The sequence below is a fragment of the Mytilus galloprovincialis genome, chromosome 10 (genome assembly GCF_965363235.1).
Source record: "Mytilus galloprovincialis chromosome 10, xbMytGall1.hap1.1, whole genome shotgun sequence".
NCBI lineage: Eukaryota > Metazoa > Mollusca > Bivalvia > Mytilida > Mytilidae > Mytilus > Mytilus galloprovincialis.
The window spans coordinates 86886430-86901083 of record NC_134847.1 but is presented as its reverse complement, the minus strand read 5'-3'; the positions used below and the strand labels follow the sequence as shown (position 1 = coordinate 86901083).

The 14654-nt window shown below is 29.8% G+C and overlaps 1 protein-coding gene across 1 annotated transcript in view; it reads left to right on the top strand.

Annotated features, from left to right (window-relative positions):
* LOC143048689 (intermembrane lipid transfer protein VPS13A-like) overlaps nt 1-14654 on the top strand; it is a 153952-nt gene that overhangs the window by 110846 nt on the left and 28452 nt on the right. The window contains exons 62-74 of the mRNA XM_076222496.1: nt 249-338; nt 607-834; nt 2106-2207; nt 2626-2736; nt 4085-4237; nt 5121-5246; nt 6101-6234; nt 7117-7255; nt 8317-8416; nt 8681-8841; nt 9882-9932; nt 13812-14051; nt 14442-14585. Coding sequence (XP_076078611.1) covers nt 249-338; nt 607-834; nt 2106-2207; nt 2626-2736; nt 4085-4237; nt 5121-5246; nt 6101-6234; nt 7117-7255; nt 8317-8416; nt 8681-8841; nt 9882-9932; nt 13812-14051; nt 14442-14585 — 1779 coding nt within the window. The remainder of the gene's footprint in view (nt 1-248; nt 339-606; nt 835-2105; nt 2208-2625; nt 2737-4084; nt 4238-5120; nt 5247-6100; nt 6235-7116; nt 7256-8316; nt 8417-8680; nt 8842-9881; nt 9933-13811; nt 14052-14441; nt 14586-14654) is intronic.

Below are 14654 nucleotides of genomic sequence, written 5' to 3'. Positions count from 1 at the left end.
TACCAGGATTGAAATCTTATATTTGTGCCAAACGCTCGTTACTAGTAGAAAAGCCTTGGTATTTCAAATATTCAAAGTTTTGTAAACAGTAATTGTGATTGATTCTTTAAAATTTTTCATTTTTCCAATGCGCAATCGCAAAAAGTCTTCAATTAGACAGTGTTGCTCATTAGCACAGTATTGGTTTTGATCTCTGAGGTCATATCAGGCTGTACGCAATGAAGCATTTTAATTTTGTTTTTTTTTAGGGATCAGGAAACTTCAGCAAATTAAAACATGGAGAATCAACCCCGTTGGATACAGTAGAATCCAGCAAATCTTACAAACTACACTTACAGGTAACTTGGGTTTCACTGTTTGTCTTTTCTTTAGTTACATATAACATTTGGTTGTGAACATAATAGAATTGAGAAAATATGTGGTAAATGTCTTTGAAAAAAAAAAAAAAAAAATTTAGGACCTTTATTTTTTTTAACTGAATAACACTTTGTTTGTGTATTCATTCCTTAACTACCAATTTATTGTATCTTTTTATACTTTACTCTCATATCTTTATTCTTTAAAGATTAATATAATCAGACAAAATCTATGTTTGTTTATTTACAGCTTCAGGATTACCTAGGTTGTGATTGGGCAGGAATATTTGATTTGCTTGATTCTCAGAATTTAGAAGAGTTCAAAGCAGTTACAATGACATCTTATGACGGAGGGGATGAGAATGCTAACAAACATTTAGCCTTGATAGTTAATGCTAGTGTTAAAATGTCATTAGATTTATACATTTATAGTCCCTACTGGATAATAAACAAAACAGATCTTCCTATACTTATAAGGGTTAGTATCACATGAGAAACATACAACAAATTATAAACAACTGGTCATAAGAGTATATATTCTTGCATGTTTTGTTTATTAATGCCCCACCTACCAATTACAGTAGAATAGAACTTTATGGTTGGTATCCCATGACCTTGACCTCCTTTTCATAGTTTAAAGATTATTGCTAAATTTTGGTGGTGTGGTCAGTTTTCAGTTGCTATGGGTAATAGGTTAACTATATTTTATTTTTAGAAATATATTGTAAAGTGTACACGTCTGTTTTGCCATAATATATCTAAATTGTATTAATTTGTCATTGTCCTTAGTATGAAATATTTATCATTAGATGTAAATAAACAACTACAAAAAATGTATCAATCAGTCAATCAATTGTATTAATCATTGATCAATATATAGTTTTCTTGATACATTATTGTACATGTAGTATAACACATAAATCAATTGTATTAATCATTGATCAATATATAGTTTTCTTGATACATTATTGTACATGTAGTATAACACATAAATCAATTGTATTAATCATTGATCAATATATAGTTTTCTTGATACATTATTGTACATGTAGTATAACACATAAATCAATTGTATTAATCATTGATCAATATATAGTTTTCTTGATACATTATTGTACATGTAGTATAACACATAAATCAATTGTATTAATCATTGATCAATATATAGTTTTCTTGATACATTATTGTACATGTAGTATAACACATAAATCAATTGTATTAATCATTGATCAATATATAGTTTTCTTGATACATTATTGTACATGTAGTATAACACATAAATCAATTGTATTAATCATTGATCAATATATAGTTTTCTTGATACATTATTGTACATGTAGTATAACACATAAATCAATTGTATTAATCATTGATCAATATATAGTTTTCTTGATACATTATTGTACATGTAGTATAACACATAAATCAATTGTATTAATCATTGATCAATATATAGTTTTCTTGATACATTATTGTACATGTAGTATAACACATAAATCAATTGTATTAATCATTGATCAATATATAGTTTTCTTGATACATTATTGTACATGTAGTATAACACATAAATCAATTGTATTAATCATTGATCAATATATAGTTTTCTTGATACATTATTGTACATGTAGTATCACACATATCTCAAAAGATCATCACATATAATTCAGTTAAATTTAATAATGTGGTAAGAAACTTCAGCATGTGCACTCTTGGATAAATTTTAAATTATATTTTGTGCCTATTTTCCAGGGATCTAATTCCGATGCAGTGTATGACTGTACTCTACCATCAGCAGATTCTTCTCTTGCTCCATCCATTCTCTTCAGATTTAAAAAGCACAAACGAAAAAAGGTAAGGTATAGTAGAGAGGTAATAAAAATGTAAAGATCCATAGTTAGTGTTGACACTAAAAAACAAAATGTGTTTGCTAAAGTTAAACTAATGTCAAGGTACAAATTGCACAAAGTACTCAATTAGCCCCAATAATGCATCAAGCAACAGATATAACATAGATTTTCATAGAGGATTAAGACTTCTTATTTGTATCATATATTATGAATGTCTTTCAATTTAGTTAAATATACTCAAAACTGTTACAATATAAACCAACAGTAAAAGTCTCCATAAGAAAAGATAAAATTTACGGAAATGTTGTATGCAATGTTTGCAAAGTCAGGCAACACTTAGAAATAAAAAGATTAGATATGCGACAGAACAGTTTAGAATTAATCTCATCAATTTCAGCATTGTACCAAATGTATGTTTTCAGGCTAAATTAAAAGTATATGAGTCTAAATGGTCCCAGTCATTCTCCATGGATACTGTAGGTAACTCTGGTGTTGTTATCTGTTATGACAAAGAAAGGAAAATCAAGTATAGGGTAAGTTACATTCATAGTACCTTTAAATCTACAAGTATAATTTCTCTAAATATCCAATTCTTTTCACACAAAACATTTCTGATTATTGATCATAAGTTATATTGAATTGTGTTTTACTTACAAGTATTTTTACCCACAAGATTTTTTGTGGAAAGAGCTACTGATTTATGTGCTAAGTTCAACTTCAACTTGGAATTTTTCTTTTAAATTAGTTTAGGTGGTTTGGTGGGTTATTCTGTATTCTTCGATTGTTAGATTTCTGGAAAAAAATAGGTCTAAATCTTTCATTAAACATGCAATTTACTTGTAAAACTTGTAATCTGAATGAAGCGAATGATATGTGTTATTTTATTATAATGTAAAAAAAAAAAAGGGAATATGATTGCCATTGAGATAACTCTCCACAGGAGATTAAAATGACACAGACATTAACAACTATAGATAACTGTTTTCTAATATGTTTTGTTTGATTCAATTTTTATCAACTTTGCCATACAAGGGGAGATAAGCCAAACAAATAAACATTTATAAAGGAATGTAACAGAAAATTTACCTATCATTTAGTTTGGCAGAATGCAAACAAGTCTCATGACCTCATTCTATTTTTTCTTCGAAAACAAATTAAAAGAGTTATCTTTTCATATTTCATTTTATTTTGTGACACATATTTAAAAAATAAATGCATAATATAAGCTACATTTTGGGAAATTATTATTAAAAAAGTTTTATTGATTTAAATTATTTGTATTTTCCTACAGTTTCAGGGTTCAGTGATTCTTTATACTATTAAGAATTTGAAAGATCTAATATAGGTGTGGTTACATCGACATCAACTTGAAACTTTCAACACATTTTCATTATGTTTTGACATTTATAAATGGTTTACCCAATTAGGGTTATCACTATTTACAAAAAATTTCTTTGATCTTACTGACTGATAAGTTCCTTTCTCAGCACAGTAGAGTAATATGAAAAATTACCAATCAATAATCTGTGTCCCATGTTCGAAGAATTGTAAAATTAGAGTATGATAGCAGATTAAGATTTGTCATTTCAACTGGATTGCTTTGCTCACTTTTGCCGTACTACCCCAAGCGAGAAAATCAATCTTTTTGAGATGATTAACTATAATCTATAATTATACTCCACATTTATAATCTATAATTATACTCCACATTTATAATCTATAATTATACTCCACATTTATAATCTATAATTATACTCCACATTTACAATTGATCAAACATGGGAGACAGATAAAAATTGTTTCATATAACTTTTTCTACTTTTTAGTGGTCAGTCTTTAACTTTTAATTATGACTGGATGAAATTTCTTTATTTTATTTAGCTTTTACTACAGTGTCAGTGGTCACATTTGAAGCTGTCCAGAATTGTGACAATCACACCATTTTTTTTGGTGATCAATAAATCATCATACAACCTCTGGTACATGGAGAAAAATGAGGAAAAAGATCTGTGGTTAGACCTGAAGAAAAATCAGGTAAATTATATATTTATGTACCTATCAAAAATGTAAGATAGTACACGTATTGTGCTATCAGTGAAATATCAAAGATTGACAGCAGTTAATATGGTTGACACAAAATATGAATGTTCTTACACAACTTGTGAAATGTCAATTTTTTATGCCCCACCTACGATAGTAGAGGGGCATTATGTTTTCTGGTCTGTGCGTCCGTTTGTCTGTTTGTCCGTTCGTCCATCCGTCTGTCTGTCCGTTCGTTCGTCCATCTGTCCCGCTTCAGGTTAAAGTTTTTGGTCAAGGTAGTTTTTGATGAAGTTGAAGTCCAATCAACTTGGAACTTAGTATACATGTGCCCTATGATATGATCTTTCTAATTTTAAAGGCAAATTAGAGTTTTGACCCCAATTTTACGGTTCACTGAACATAGAAATGATAGTGCAAATTTCAGGATAAAGTTTTTGGTCAAGGTAGTTTTTGATATAGTAGAAGTCCAATCAACTTGAAACTTAGTATACATGTTCCCTTTGATAAGATCATTCTAATTTTAATGCCAAATTAGAGAATTTATTCCAATTTCACGGTCCACTAAACATAGAAAATGATAGTGTGAGTGGGGTATCCGTGTACTGTGGACACATTCTTGTTGTTACTTATTTTCCTTCTTTTTGAGAATTTTTAAATGTTCAGGTGACTTTTACAGAAAGATTATTAAATGTTCAGGTGACTTTTACAGAAAGATTAATTGAATGGTGAACCAATCACATAATTAAGAAACATGAATTTATTTCTGAATTTAGAGTAAAGGAAAAGTATTAAACCGTCCACAGGATTTCCTTGTTATCAATTCTTAGTTTTGTCTTAGTTGTAACTGAACAAAATTGTGTTTCTGTGTTTTCAGTGCAGCCCATTTTGGCCGTGTACAGACAATGGGAAGTTATGTGTACGATATGACAACAGTAACATATCCTCGTCTTACATACCAATCAACACTGTGTGTAACACTGTACTCAGAATGGAGAATGGGGTAAGTTTAAAAGCAAAAATAGAAGCATTATTAACAATTTGTCATAAACATTATGTGGGTTTCTCGTTAGAATAGAGAATGGCATTTTTTAAATATCAACTTTTTGTACATTTTCTGAATACTATTGTGTAAAAATATTTGTAGGATAGACCATAAGGTAAGTTTACCTATAATAACAGCTTTCTTTGTACTTAATCGACTGTTTCCTTGTAAAAAGGGCTGATGTAATTTTTATCAAGTCTGTGTGCAATATACTGAACTCCAGGTGGTGAACTTATATACAAATAATATCTATACCTTTTTTCACACTGTATGTGATCCTATACTCATAATAAATAGGGAAACATACTTGAAAAAACAATAACATTTCTGTACCTGTAGATCAAAACCGTGTTAAATGCTTTACCTAGGGACAAGACCAAGGTCATTAGTTAATATGTAAAAATACTAACATCTTTTTTATCTGCTGATCATGATCAACATTATGATAAGAATGGAAGATGGGGTATATAATAAAAATAAGTTACAAAGAACGATATATATGTAATAGATGATGTTACTTTCAATATTATCAAGTTATGTCCCTTTATAAATAGAAAAAAAGTATTGAAATTGCTGTATATTTGCTAGCAGGGTCATCTGTGTCCATGGTTATTCTTATATTTATAAAATGATCAAAACTGACAAATCTTGTATGCAGAAAGGGATAAATTGGACATGATGTAAATTAAATCATTTAAATTCTTGAATACATTTCTCAAGAATGAAACAAATAATATGTTCACATGTGCAAAAAATCGTTAGGGTCCTTTTAGATTACTTAATCACATGTATGACAATGTTTTTATCTTCAGAGAGCAATGTGTGTTAATGTCTCAGGAGGAATAGAATCTCCCAGGTCTATTACATTCACTGATTATGACATTGGTGACTCGCCTGTCAGGATAGAAAACTTGTGTGAGGATGTCTTCATTGTAATACATCAATGGTAAGTGTCTATTACATTCACTGATTATGACATTGGTGACTTGCCTGTCAGGATAGAAAACTTGTGTGAGGATGTCTTCATTGTAATACATCAATGGTAAGTGTCTATTACATTCACTGATTATGACATTGGTGACTCGCCTGTCAGGATAGAAAACTTGTGCGAGGATGTCTTCATTGTAATACATCAATGGTAAGTGTCTATTACATTCACTGATTATGACATTGGTGACTCGCCTGTCAGGACAGAAAACTTGTGTGAGGATGTCTTCATTGTAATACATCAATGGTAAAGTTCTATAACATTCATTTATTACAACATTGGTAGTATAGCAGTCAGGAATAAAAACATTCGAAAGGATTTAAAAGTTAAATATAATGATCTACCTGCAGGGACGAGGATTTTTTACATTACTGTGGATTAATTTATTTTCGTGGGTACCAATTTTCGTGGATTCATGAAAACTTACATATTTGTGGATATTTAATTTCGTGGTTTTACCGAAGTCTGCATACCAGCCTTTGTAAAATTTGACATTTGTTGAATATCTAATTTTGTGGGTTGCCTGTACCAACGAAATCCACAAAAATTGGTATCCCACAAAAAATAATGAATCCACAGTACTTATTAGTTTATAGTTGATTCTTAAAAACTTTCAATTCATATAATACACAGTTAACCATTATGATTAAAATAATGATAAAGTTAAACATGTTTTACATGAATCCTGAAAAAAACTGTAAAATCTGCACAATAACTCATAAATTATTTCAATGAATTAAGTTAAGAATTAACCAAAACAAATTGTTATCATTTTTAACAGCAACCAAAAATAGTATCAAATCCTACCAATTACCCCCAAATTATTATAATATATTACAGTAACCAGCACCAGATGACAGTGTTAGGAGCTGACCAGTCAGTGCTCTATACCTGGGATGAACCTGCAGGCATCAGGAAACTGATGTGGAACGTGTATGGAGGTTCAAATAAACAGGACCTAGAGCTAGATATCACCAAGGTAAGGTATAGACCCCATCTAATAAATTTGTATGGAGGGTCTGATAAATAAGACCTAGAGCTGTAGAGCTAGACATTACCAAGGTAAAGTATAGACCCCATCTAATAAATGTGTATGGAGGGTCTGATAAATAAGACCTAGAGCTAGATATTACCAAGGTAAAGTATAGACCCCATCTAATAAATGTGTATGGAGGGTCTGATAAATAAGACCTAGAGCTGTAGAGCTAGACATTACCAAGGTAAAGTATAGACCCCATCTAATAAATGTGTGTGGAGGGTCTGTTAAACAGAATCTAGAGCTAGATATTACCAAGGTAACATATAGACCCAATCTCAAAGATCAATTCTCCTTTAGGCGGCTTGTGTGTCTTCCTCCATCTTGGAATTTATAGAAGCAGAAAGCTTTGGTCTAGATATTTGATGAAATATGCAAATTTTGAGAGTTGTAGGTAATTTATGTAAAATACTTTTGATATAAATATAGAAAATTGTGTGTTTTATCATAGTTACAGCTGTAATTTCTCAAAAACACCTTGTTTGTGTTTGATTAGATTTTTTTCAACTTTGACAAATAAGGGGAGATAAAATAATTTTTATAACAGAAAATGCTAAGAATTTACCTATTTTGATATGTAGCAAGAAAACAAGTTTGGTGACCCAATTTTTTTCTATTTCTTATCTGAAAGCAATAAGAGCAATATTCTCATTCCCAAGTTCTGATAGTACTTTTTTTTATCACACAAAATTTGATTTTCCATGCTAATGTTAATGTTAATTGTCAACCCTGTAATGTAAAAAAAGACCGGTGATCCATACTTTTTAATATATTTTTGAAAAAAGCATGATAAAAACTTCACTTTGACAGGTTATCAAAAAATTCTATCAATTTTAATTAAGACACCCTAGCCACCTTAAGACCACATGGGATAACTGTCAGAACCTAGGATTACTTTATGCATGTAAAACTTCAATCTAGATGAAAATAAAGGAGTTGCATATTAAATGTCATTTGACAGATATATTCTCAGAAAGTTTGATCTAAGCATGTTGTTTTTGTAGGATAGTTATGATTGTAAGAACCTGACTGTACAGCAAGTGCCTGTAGCAGATACATACAGATATAAAGATCAGTCTAACAGAATAGATAGTAGTCCTGATGGTAGGTGTATTCTTTTTATCATGCCACACATTGTGGCACAGTTTTAAGTTGCCATCATATTTTCAATTAGTTGTTCCAGAAAAAAACAATAATGTATATCCCAAAGTGCTTTACATTCTTTCGATCATTTTGACTGCTAACCAATCTCTTGCATTGAAAACTTGAAAATTATGGCTGTGATATGCGAAATTATTAAAATTTGGTATAATGTGAGACAAGACATGTAATCTTTGCCAGATGAATATTATTTTATATTTCTTTCAGATGATAGTGATGTTATAGATACAGTAGATAGTCCCAAACACCAAGCCAAGATGAAGACAAAGTCGTACAAGATGACAATATACTGGGTATCATTCCTGGATGGTCAACAGAGAGTGGTATTGTTTACTTGTGATAAACAAATAGCTGAGGCAGCTAGACTGGTAATTAGCAGCAAATATTGTCTTCATTATTTATTAAGTTTGAAACTTTAGCAAGAAAAGTCTCTTTAATGGATCCAATTTTCTTAATACCCTTAATTTTGGGGATATTTTTTTGTCATTTATTTATTGTAGTACACTTTCTTCACAGTCCCATAAATAACAAACTCTATAGTCTGTGGTGTTCTAAACCATATTCAGTAAGTAGTAAATAGTAGTATCTAAAATTATGTGGGAAAAGTTTTGAGACTATTCCACTGGCTTTAACACAAGAAAATGTGCATGTTTCTATAGGCACACAAAGGAGGACCTTATTTCATAAATGAAAGTAAATTCCATGATATAGATTAATTGCTTGGAGTTAGTCTGACTTCTTCTATATAAAAAGGACAGGTTATATAGATTAGTCTTTTAGAATGAAAAGATCAGTTTGCTTTAGCATCAGCCTTGTCATTTAGATGCATATGACTATATATATACAAATATATGCTTCTTTTCTGTTGTGTAATCTGCATGAATGATTAAACATTGTCTTAGCACACTTGTATATTTATTTTAGCTTGTGATAGAAAGAAATGATATTCAGTCCCGATTCACTAAAATTCTGGTAGATTGTTACAAATGTATAAGTTACTGTTATGTTCAATAATTTATTGTTTTATTTTATTAGTCGCGTTTTTGCATGTTTATTTTTTTCATTTCAAAATTTGGTTTAAAGTGAAACCATTTTTATGAAAGAAAAAGTTTGCATGTTTGGTCTCCCACATAAATATATAAATTTCTTTATACATCTCAAAAATGCAAAAATAAAAAAAAAAGGGTTGTGCATGTTAGATTAGTTATATAGTGTCTTTAGCACAACATAGTTGGTAATTTCATTCATTTTCACTGAAACATTTTGCAAGTACAGATTAATTGCTACATTGCATGTGATTAATATTATATTGTTTGCATGAGATACATATTATATATATTGTTATAATTTGATTTGCTTAGCTTGTTGTTTTTGCTTTATTTAACTCTATTTATGTTGAACCATCTAGAGCCACGTTGGTAGTATGACCAAGGATCATGACATGGGTACCGGAGTAAAGGTATAATGCCTGGCTAATATCCAATCTAATATACACCCCCTTAGCTTTGTATGGTAGTGTATGTTCTTTGTTATATACTTATATATACAGGTACAAATGTATTGTTGGTATTTTAAAATATCAGAAATAATATAACAAAATTTCAGTATGTTATACAATATATTGGTGTAAAGTCATTTTATACAAAATTCTCAGAAATGATCCTGAATATGTTTAATTGTCATTTGTTCCATGTTTGCATTGTGTTGTATAAACCTAACTTATATAACATATAAGTACCTATTAAAAGAAATGTTAAATTTTATGGAGAACTAACTCAAAAAGAGTAATGATAATTACTTATATTTTTGGTTTAGCAGTAGGTGAAGTGTGCTGTTTTTTTTCTCTTCTTATTAACAAAAAAGTAAATACAGTTTTAAATTATTAATTTTAACATTTGCATTATACATGTACTATAAAAATAACATAAAGGAGTGACCAAATAACAGAAATTAACGACTATATGTCACCATATAATATGACTTTAAACAATGAGCAAAATGAAGTATTTAATTTAGACAACTAGAAAATACAAACAAACAAACAAACAAACAAACAAATAATTTATTAGAGTCTCACCTCTTTAAAACATTTGATATACAACACAATATAATATTAACAATTTATAAAAAAGAGCCACTCTAAAAAGAGTTATGAGAGACTGTAAAAACACAGATTAAAATACATTTATATTACATCTATTACATATATCAATATATCTTAGCATAAAACACCATACTATTAAAAACAATTATACAAAAGAAAACAAACAACATTATAAACACTTATTACGAGTATAAAATACACTTTCTCTTAAAAAGTACTTCATGGCAGATTTTGGCTGTAAAATAACAAACTCTATCATCATGAAACATAAATAAAAACTTTCCTTCATTACTTAAATTACTAAAACTACTTTCTATATTACATACACTGTTAAAAAATATCGTTCGCAAATCTGCATATTCTGGGCATTCTAATAAAACATGTTTTTCATCTTCAATTGTATTCAACTCATTTTTTCTACAATTATAACAGAACCTTTCATTTACATCTATACCTTCATATCTGCCAGTTTCAATTTTAATCGGAGCAACACCTGCTCTAAATTTAGCATATGCACTTCTATATTTACTGGGCATAGTAATACTTAAATATTTTTCTGTACAATAATTTGATTTAAATAGCCTGTAAGTACGCAATTTACTGCTTTCATTAGCTAGTAAATTCAAATGCCATTTATTTTGGTACATAATAAATAGTTTGTTTTCAATATCTTTAATAACAGACTTGCTCAAAATACATTTAATATTACAATACTGATTAAGATCAAGTTCTTTAAACTTTGTATTCACTCTACAGTTCCAATTTTTTACTTTATTAAAACTGATATTATAACTCCAAAGAAAAATTTTCTTATTAAGTCTACAATTAGACATCTTATTAAATCGTGACCATGTCCTAAATATGGAAGACCATTGTTTGACAATACATGGTTTCCATCCCATATCTCCATAAAGTGCTAAGTTAGGGGTATATCTACCCACTCCCATAAAAAATCTCATAGCCTTATGTTTAACAGCGTTTATACATGAAAATTCTTTAGTACCCCAAATAGAGGCACCATAGTCAATCACTGACCATACAATTGAATTGAACAATTTTGTAAATACATCATATTGAAAACCACCATGAGCTTTACATTTTGCTATTAGTAACCCTAATGCCCTACTGGCAGATTTGGCAACTGTTTTTGCCATATCCTCATAACTCAAATGTTCGGTTAATAATAAACCTAAATATGTATAATTTGATACTTTATCAACACATTTTCCATTAAAAACAAAAGGAAAATTAGTACATGGCACAGAAGGTGTTCTAAAATGCATAACTTTTGATTTTTCTAAATTAACCTTTATCATGTTTTTATCACACCAACATTCTAAAGTATTCAAAATGATTTGTAATTCACTTTCACTTTCTGTTAAGAAAACTACATTGTCTGCATATAACATTATACACACTTTTTCTTCACCTATGCTAATACCAACATTTAACTTTTTGACTTCATCAATTAAATCATTAATGAAAAAATTAAACAATAATGGTGAAATTATACAATAAAGCATGCTTTAGAAACAAATAGGTTTTCCATTAAACTTGAGAATTGAAAGGTCATTGAAAATGGATATCAAAGATTTATTTGAATGCAGCGTTCCAAGATTTAATTTGAATTTCAACATCTGAAATCACAATTTGATACAAAATATACAATGCTATTTCCCTCTCCACATTAGTTGGGAGTATATTACACTTATCTTCTCCATCACTCCTCTTGCTCAGCATATGTTTTTTCACACTTTTCACAGTGATAAGTTATAGGGTGTTGACACTTTTTTGGTCTTTCAGACACTAACTTTTCCATCTGATAATTTTTTTGACTTTTCAGTTTGTTGAATGAACTTAATATTTATTTATCTTAATTGTCAATCCTGCAGCATTTTGTAGTAGAAAAATAATCATGGTTCCTGCATGCATATTATGTCAGCAGCAGCATCAATATTTGGATTCAGTCTCATTTGTAAATGCGCTTTAATAGTTTAAAGCAGTCAACATCAGACTTTTAAGCAGCAGCAAATGCTAGAAAGATACAGGGTTCCACAAAACCTTTTATGATTATTTATGATAATCGATCGATAAATAGACTTTTTATGACTAGTACGTTTAAAACCTATAAATATATATGCTATATGACATATTTAATATATTCCCTCTAATTAATCAAGAATGAATAAGTAGAATCAATGTAGCTTTATTTAATCTTTTATATTAAACCATAATGTGTGGTAGAATGTGTGATCTGTTATGATTCTTATTAATTCGTACTAATAAGAGATAATTCAATAAGCATCTGTAATATAAGGATAATAAGAAGCTTAAAAAATAAGCTTTTGCGCTATGATTCCAATTAATTGCTTAATGCTAATCATTGTGGATAAAGGGTGAAAAATCTTGTATAAAATTATTGGTCCTAGTTAAAGAATAGGAAATATCCTATTTACATTGTACTTTCCAATCAGTAATAACTATAAAATGAAACATTGAAATTGATTTTGTGTCTGTAATTAAATGCATATATCTATTTAACAGTACAACAAAAGTATTTGAGTCAGTTACCAACACCATTTTAAACAGCAGTATAACTTAAATGTCCCTTGTCATATATCACAGTGTGCTTAAGATTCATCTGTTCTAGTTATGTTATTAAAATTTGAGTCTCTTCTAAGAAACTTGAGGTAGTAGTAAGTGGGTGAACAACACTCATTGCAGCACATGTAGATTTTAGGTAAACACACTTGTCAATTAGAACATCCTTTCTGACCTACATTTCATTCTTGACAGACTTAGTTGAGCCTTTTTAGAAAACAATGGTAACTTATGGCAATATGATAAAAATGTCTCTAAATCAGTCTTCTTGTACTGTTCAAAGCTGTTCAGAAAAAAAAATATGTTACGTTTTTGTTCAAGTTTTCACTCAATTTTCATAAAGCTGTTTAACACATTTCATCTTTTAAATTTTTCACAAATATTAAGGTCACTGTGACCAACTTAAATCTCATTTTGTTTAAAGTGTTGAAAAACATGTAGTCACAGTCCATGAGATTTATTTCAATCTTTAGATTTTTTTGTTTCCAAGATAAATAAATATTTAGTAGACATTGTTTTGTGTTACAGTAATTTTCAAGAGTTACCCTACCATGAACTCAGTAATTTTGTCTCCAGTATATATTTGTATCATTGTATTTATTTATGTTTTACTAGTATCTATGTATGTTACAGATGACAGAAGGAGAGCAGGCTAACTATGTATTCATGTTATCCCTGAGTGGTATAGGTGTCTCCATCATCAACCGTGCCCAGGAGGAGGTGGCCTACATCAGCATCAGTAGCATGCCCTCAATGTGGGAGATAGAGGTCAAAAACAAATGGAAAATGTTAGAGGACGTCACGCTGGTCACCTGGCTGGAGGACAAATGGAATCATGCAGTGGAACATGCCAATCTAGAAGACAGGATTGAGGTTTGTTATGGGATAGGAAGGGGACAATAGTTAAATAAAATATATCACTCTTGTAGTCTAGCTGTATTCTGAAGCTGTATATTTATGGATTATCATGTTTTCTGCATATTGATATTGTAAATTATAAACCATGAGCCACAATATTAGCTTTTTTGTTGAGAGGGCCCATCAAAATTGTGGCTGATATTTTACTAAATCTGTCTATCTATTTCTGGTCTTTTCTCCTCACACAATGTGACATCCCTGATAAATTTTCTACAGACATTGTAATTTGCTGATAAGTTGTTTTGTCTCAAAATAAGAAATTCTATGGAAAGATTTTTTTCATTTTTCCTACTTACTTTAGTTTTGAATTATAACATGTGTATCAGTATTTACATTGTATTTCAGGTTGATTTCAGTAATGTGGGTAAACTGAGGATGATGAAACCTTACATGGGAGAGCTAAGGAGGGTGTGTCCTCCAGGTCTGCTGTTCCATTACAGTCAGTCAGAACACCAGACATTTATACATGCTAAAGTACACAAAGTTCAGGTATGTCTAAACCTTACATTAGAGAGCTAAGAAGGGTGTGTCCTCCAGGCCTGCTGTTCCATTACAGTC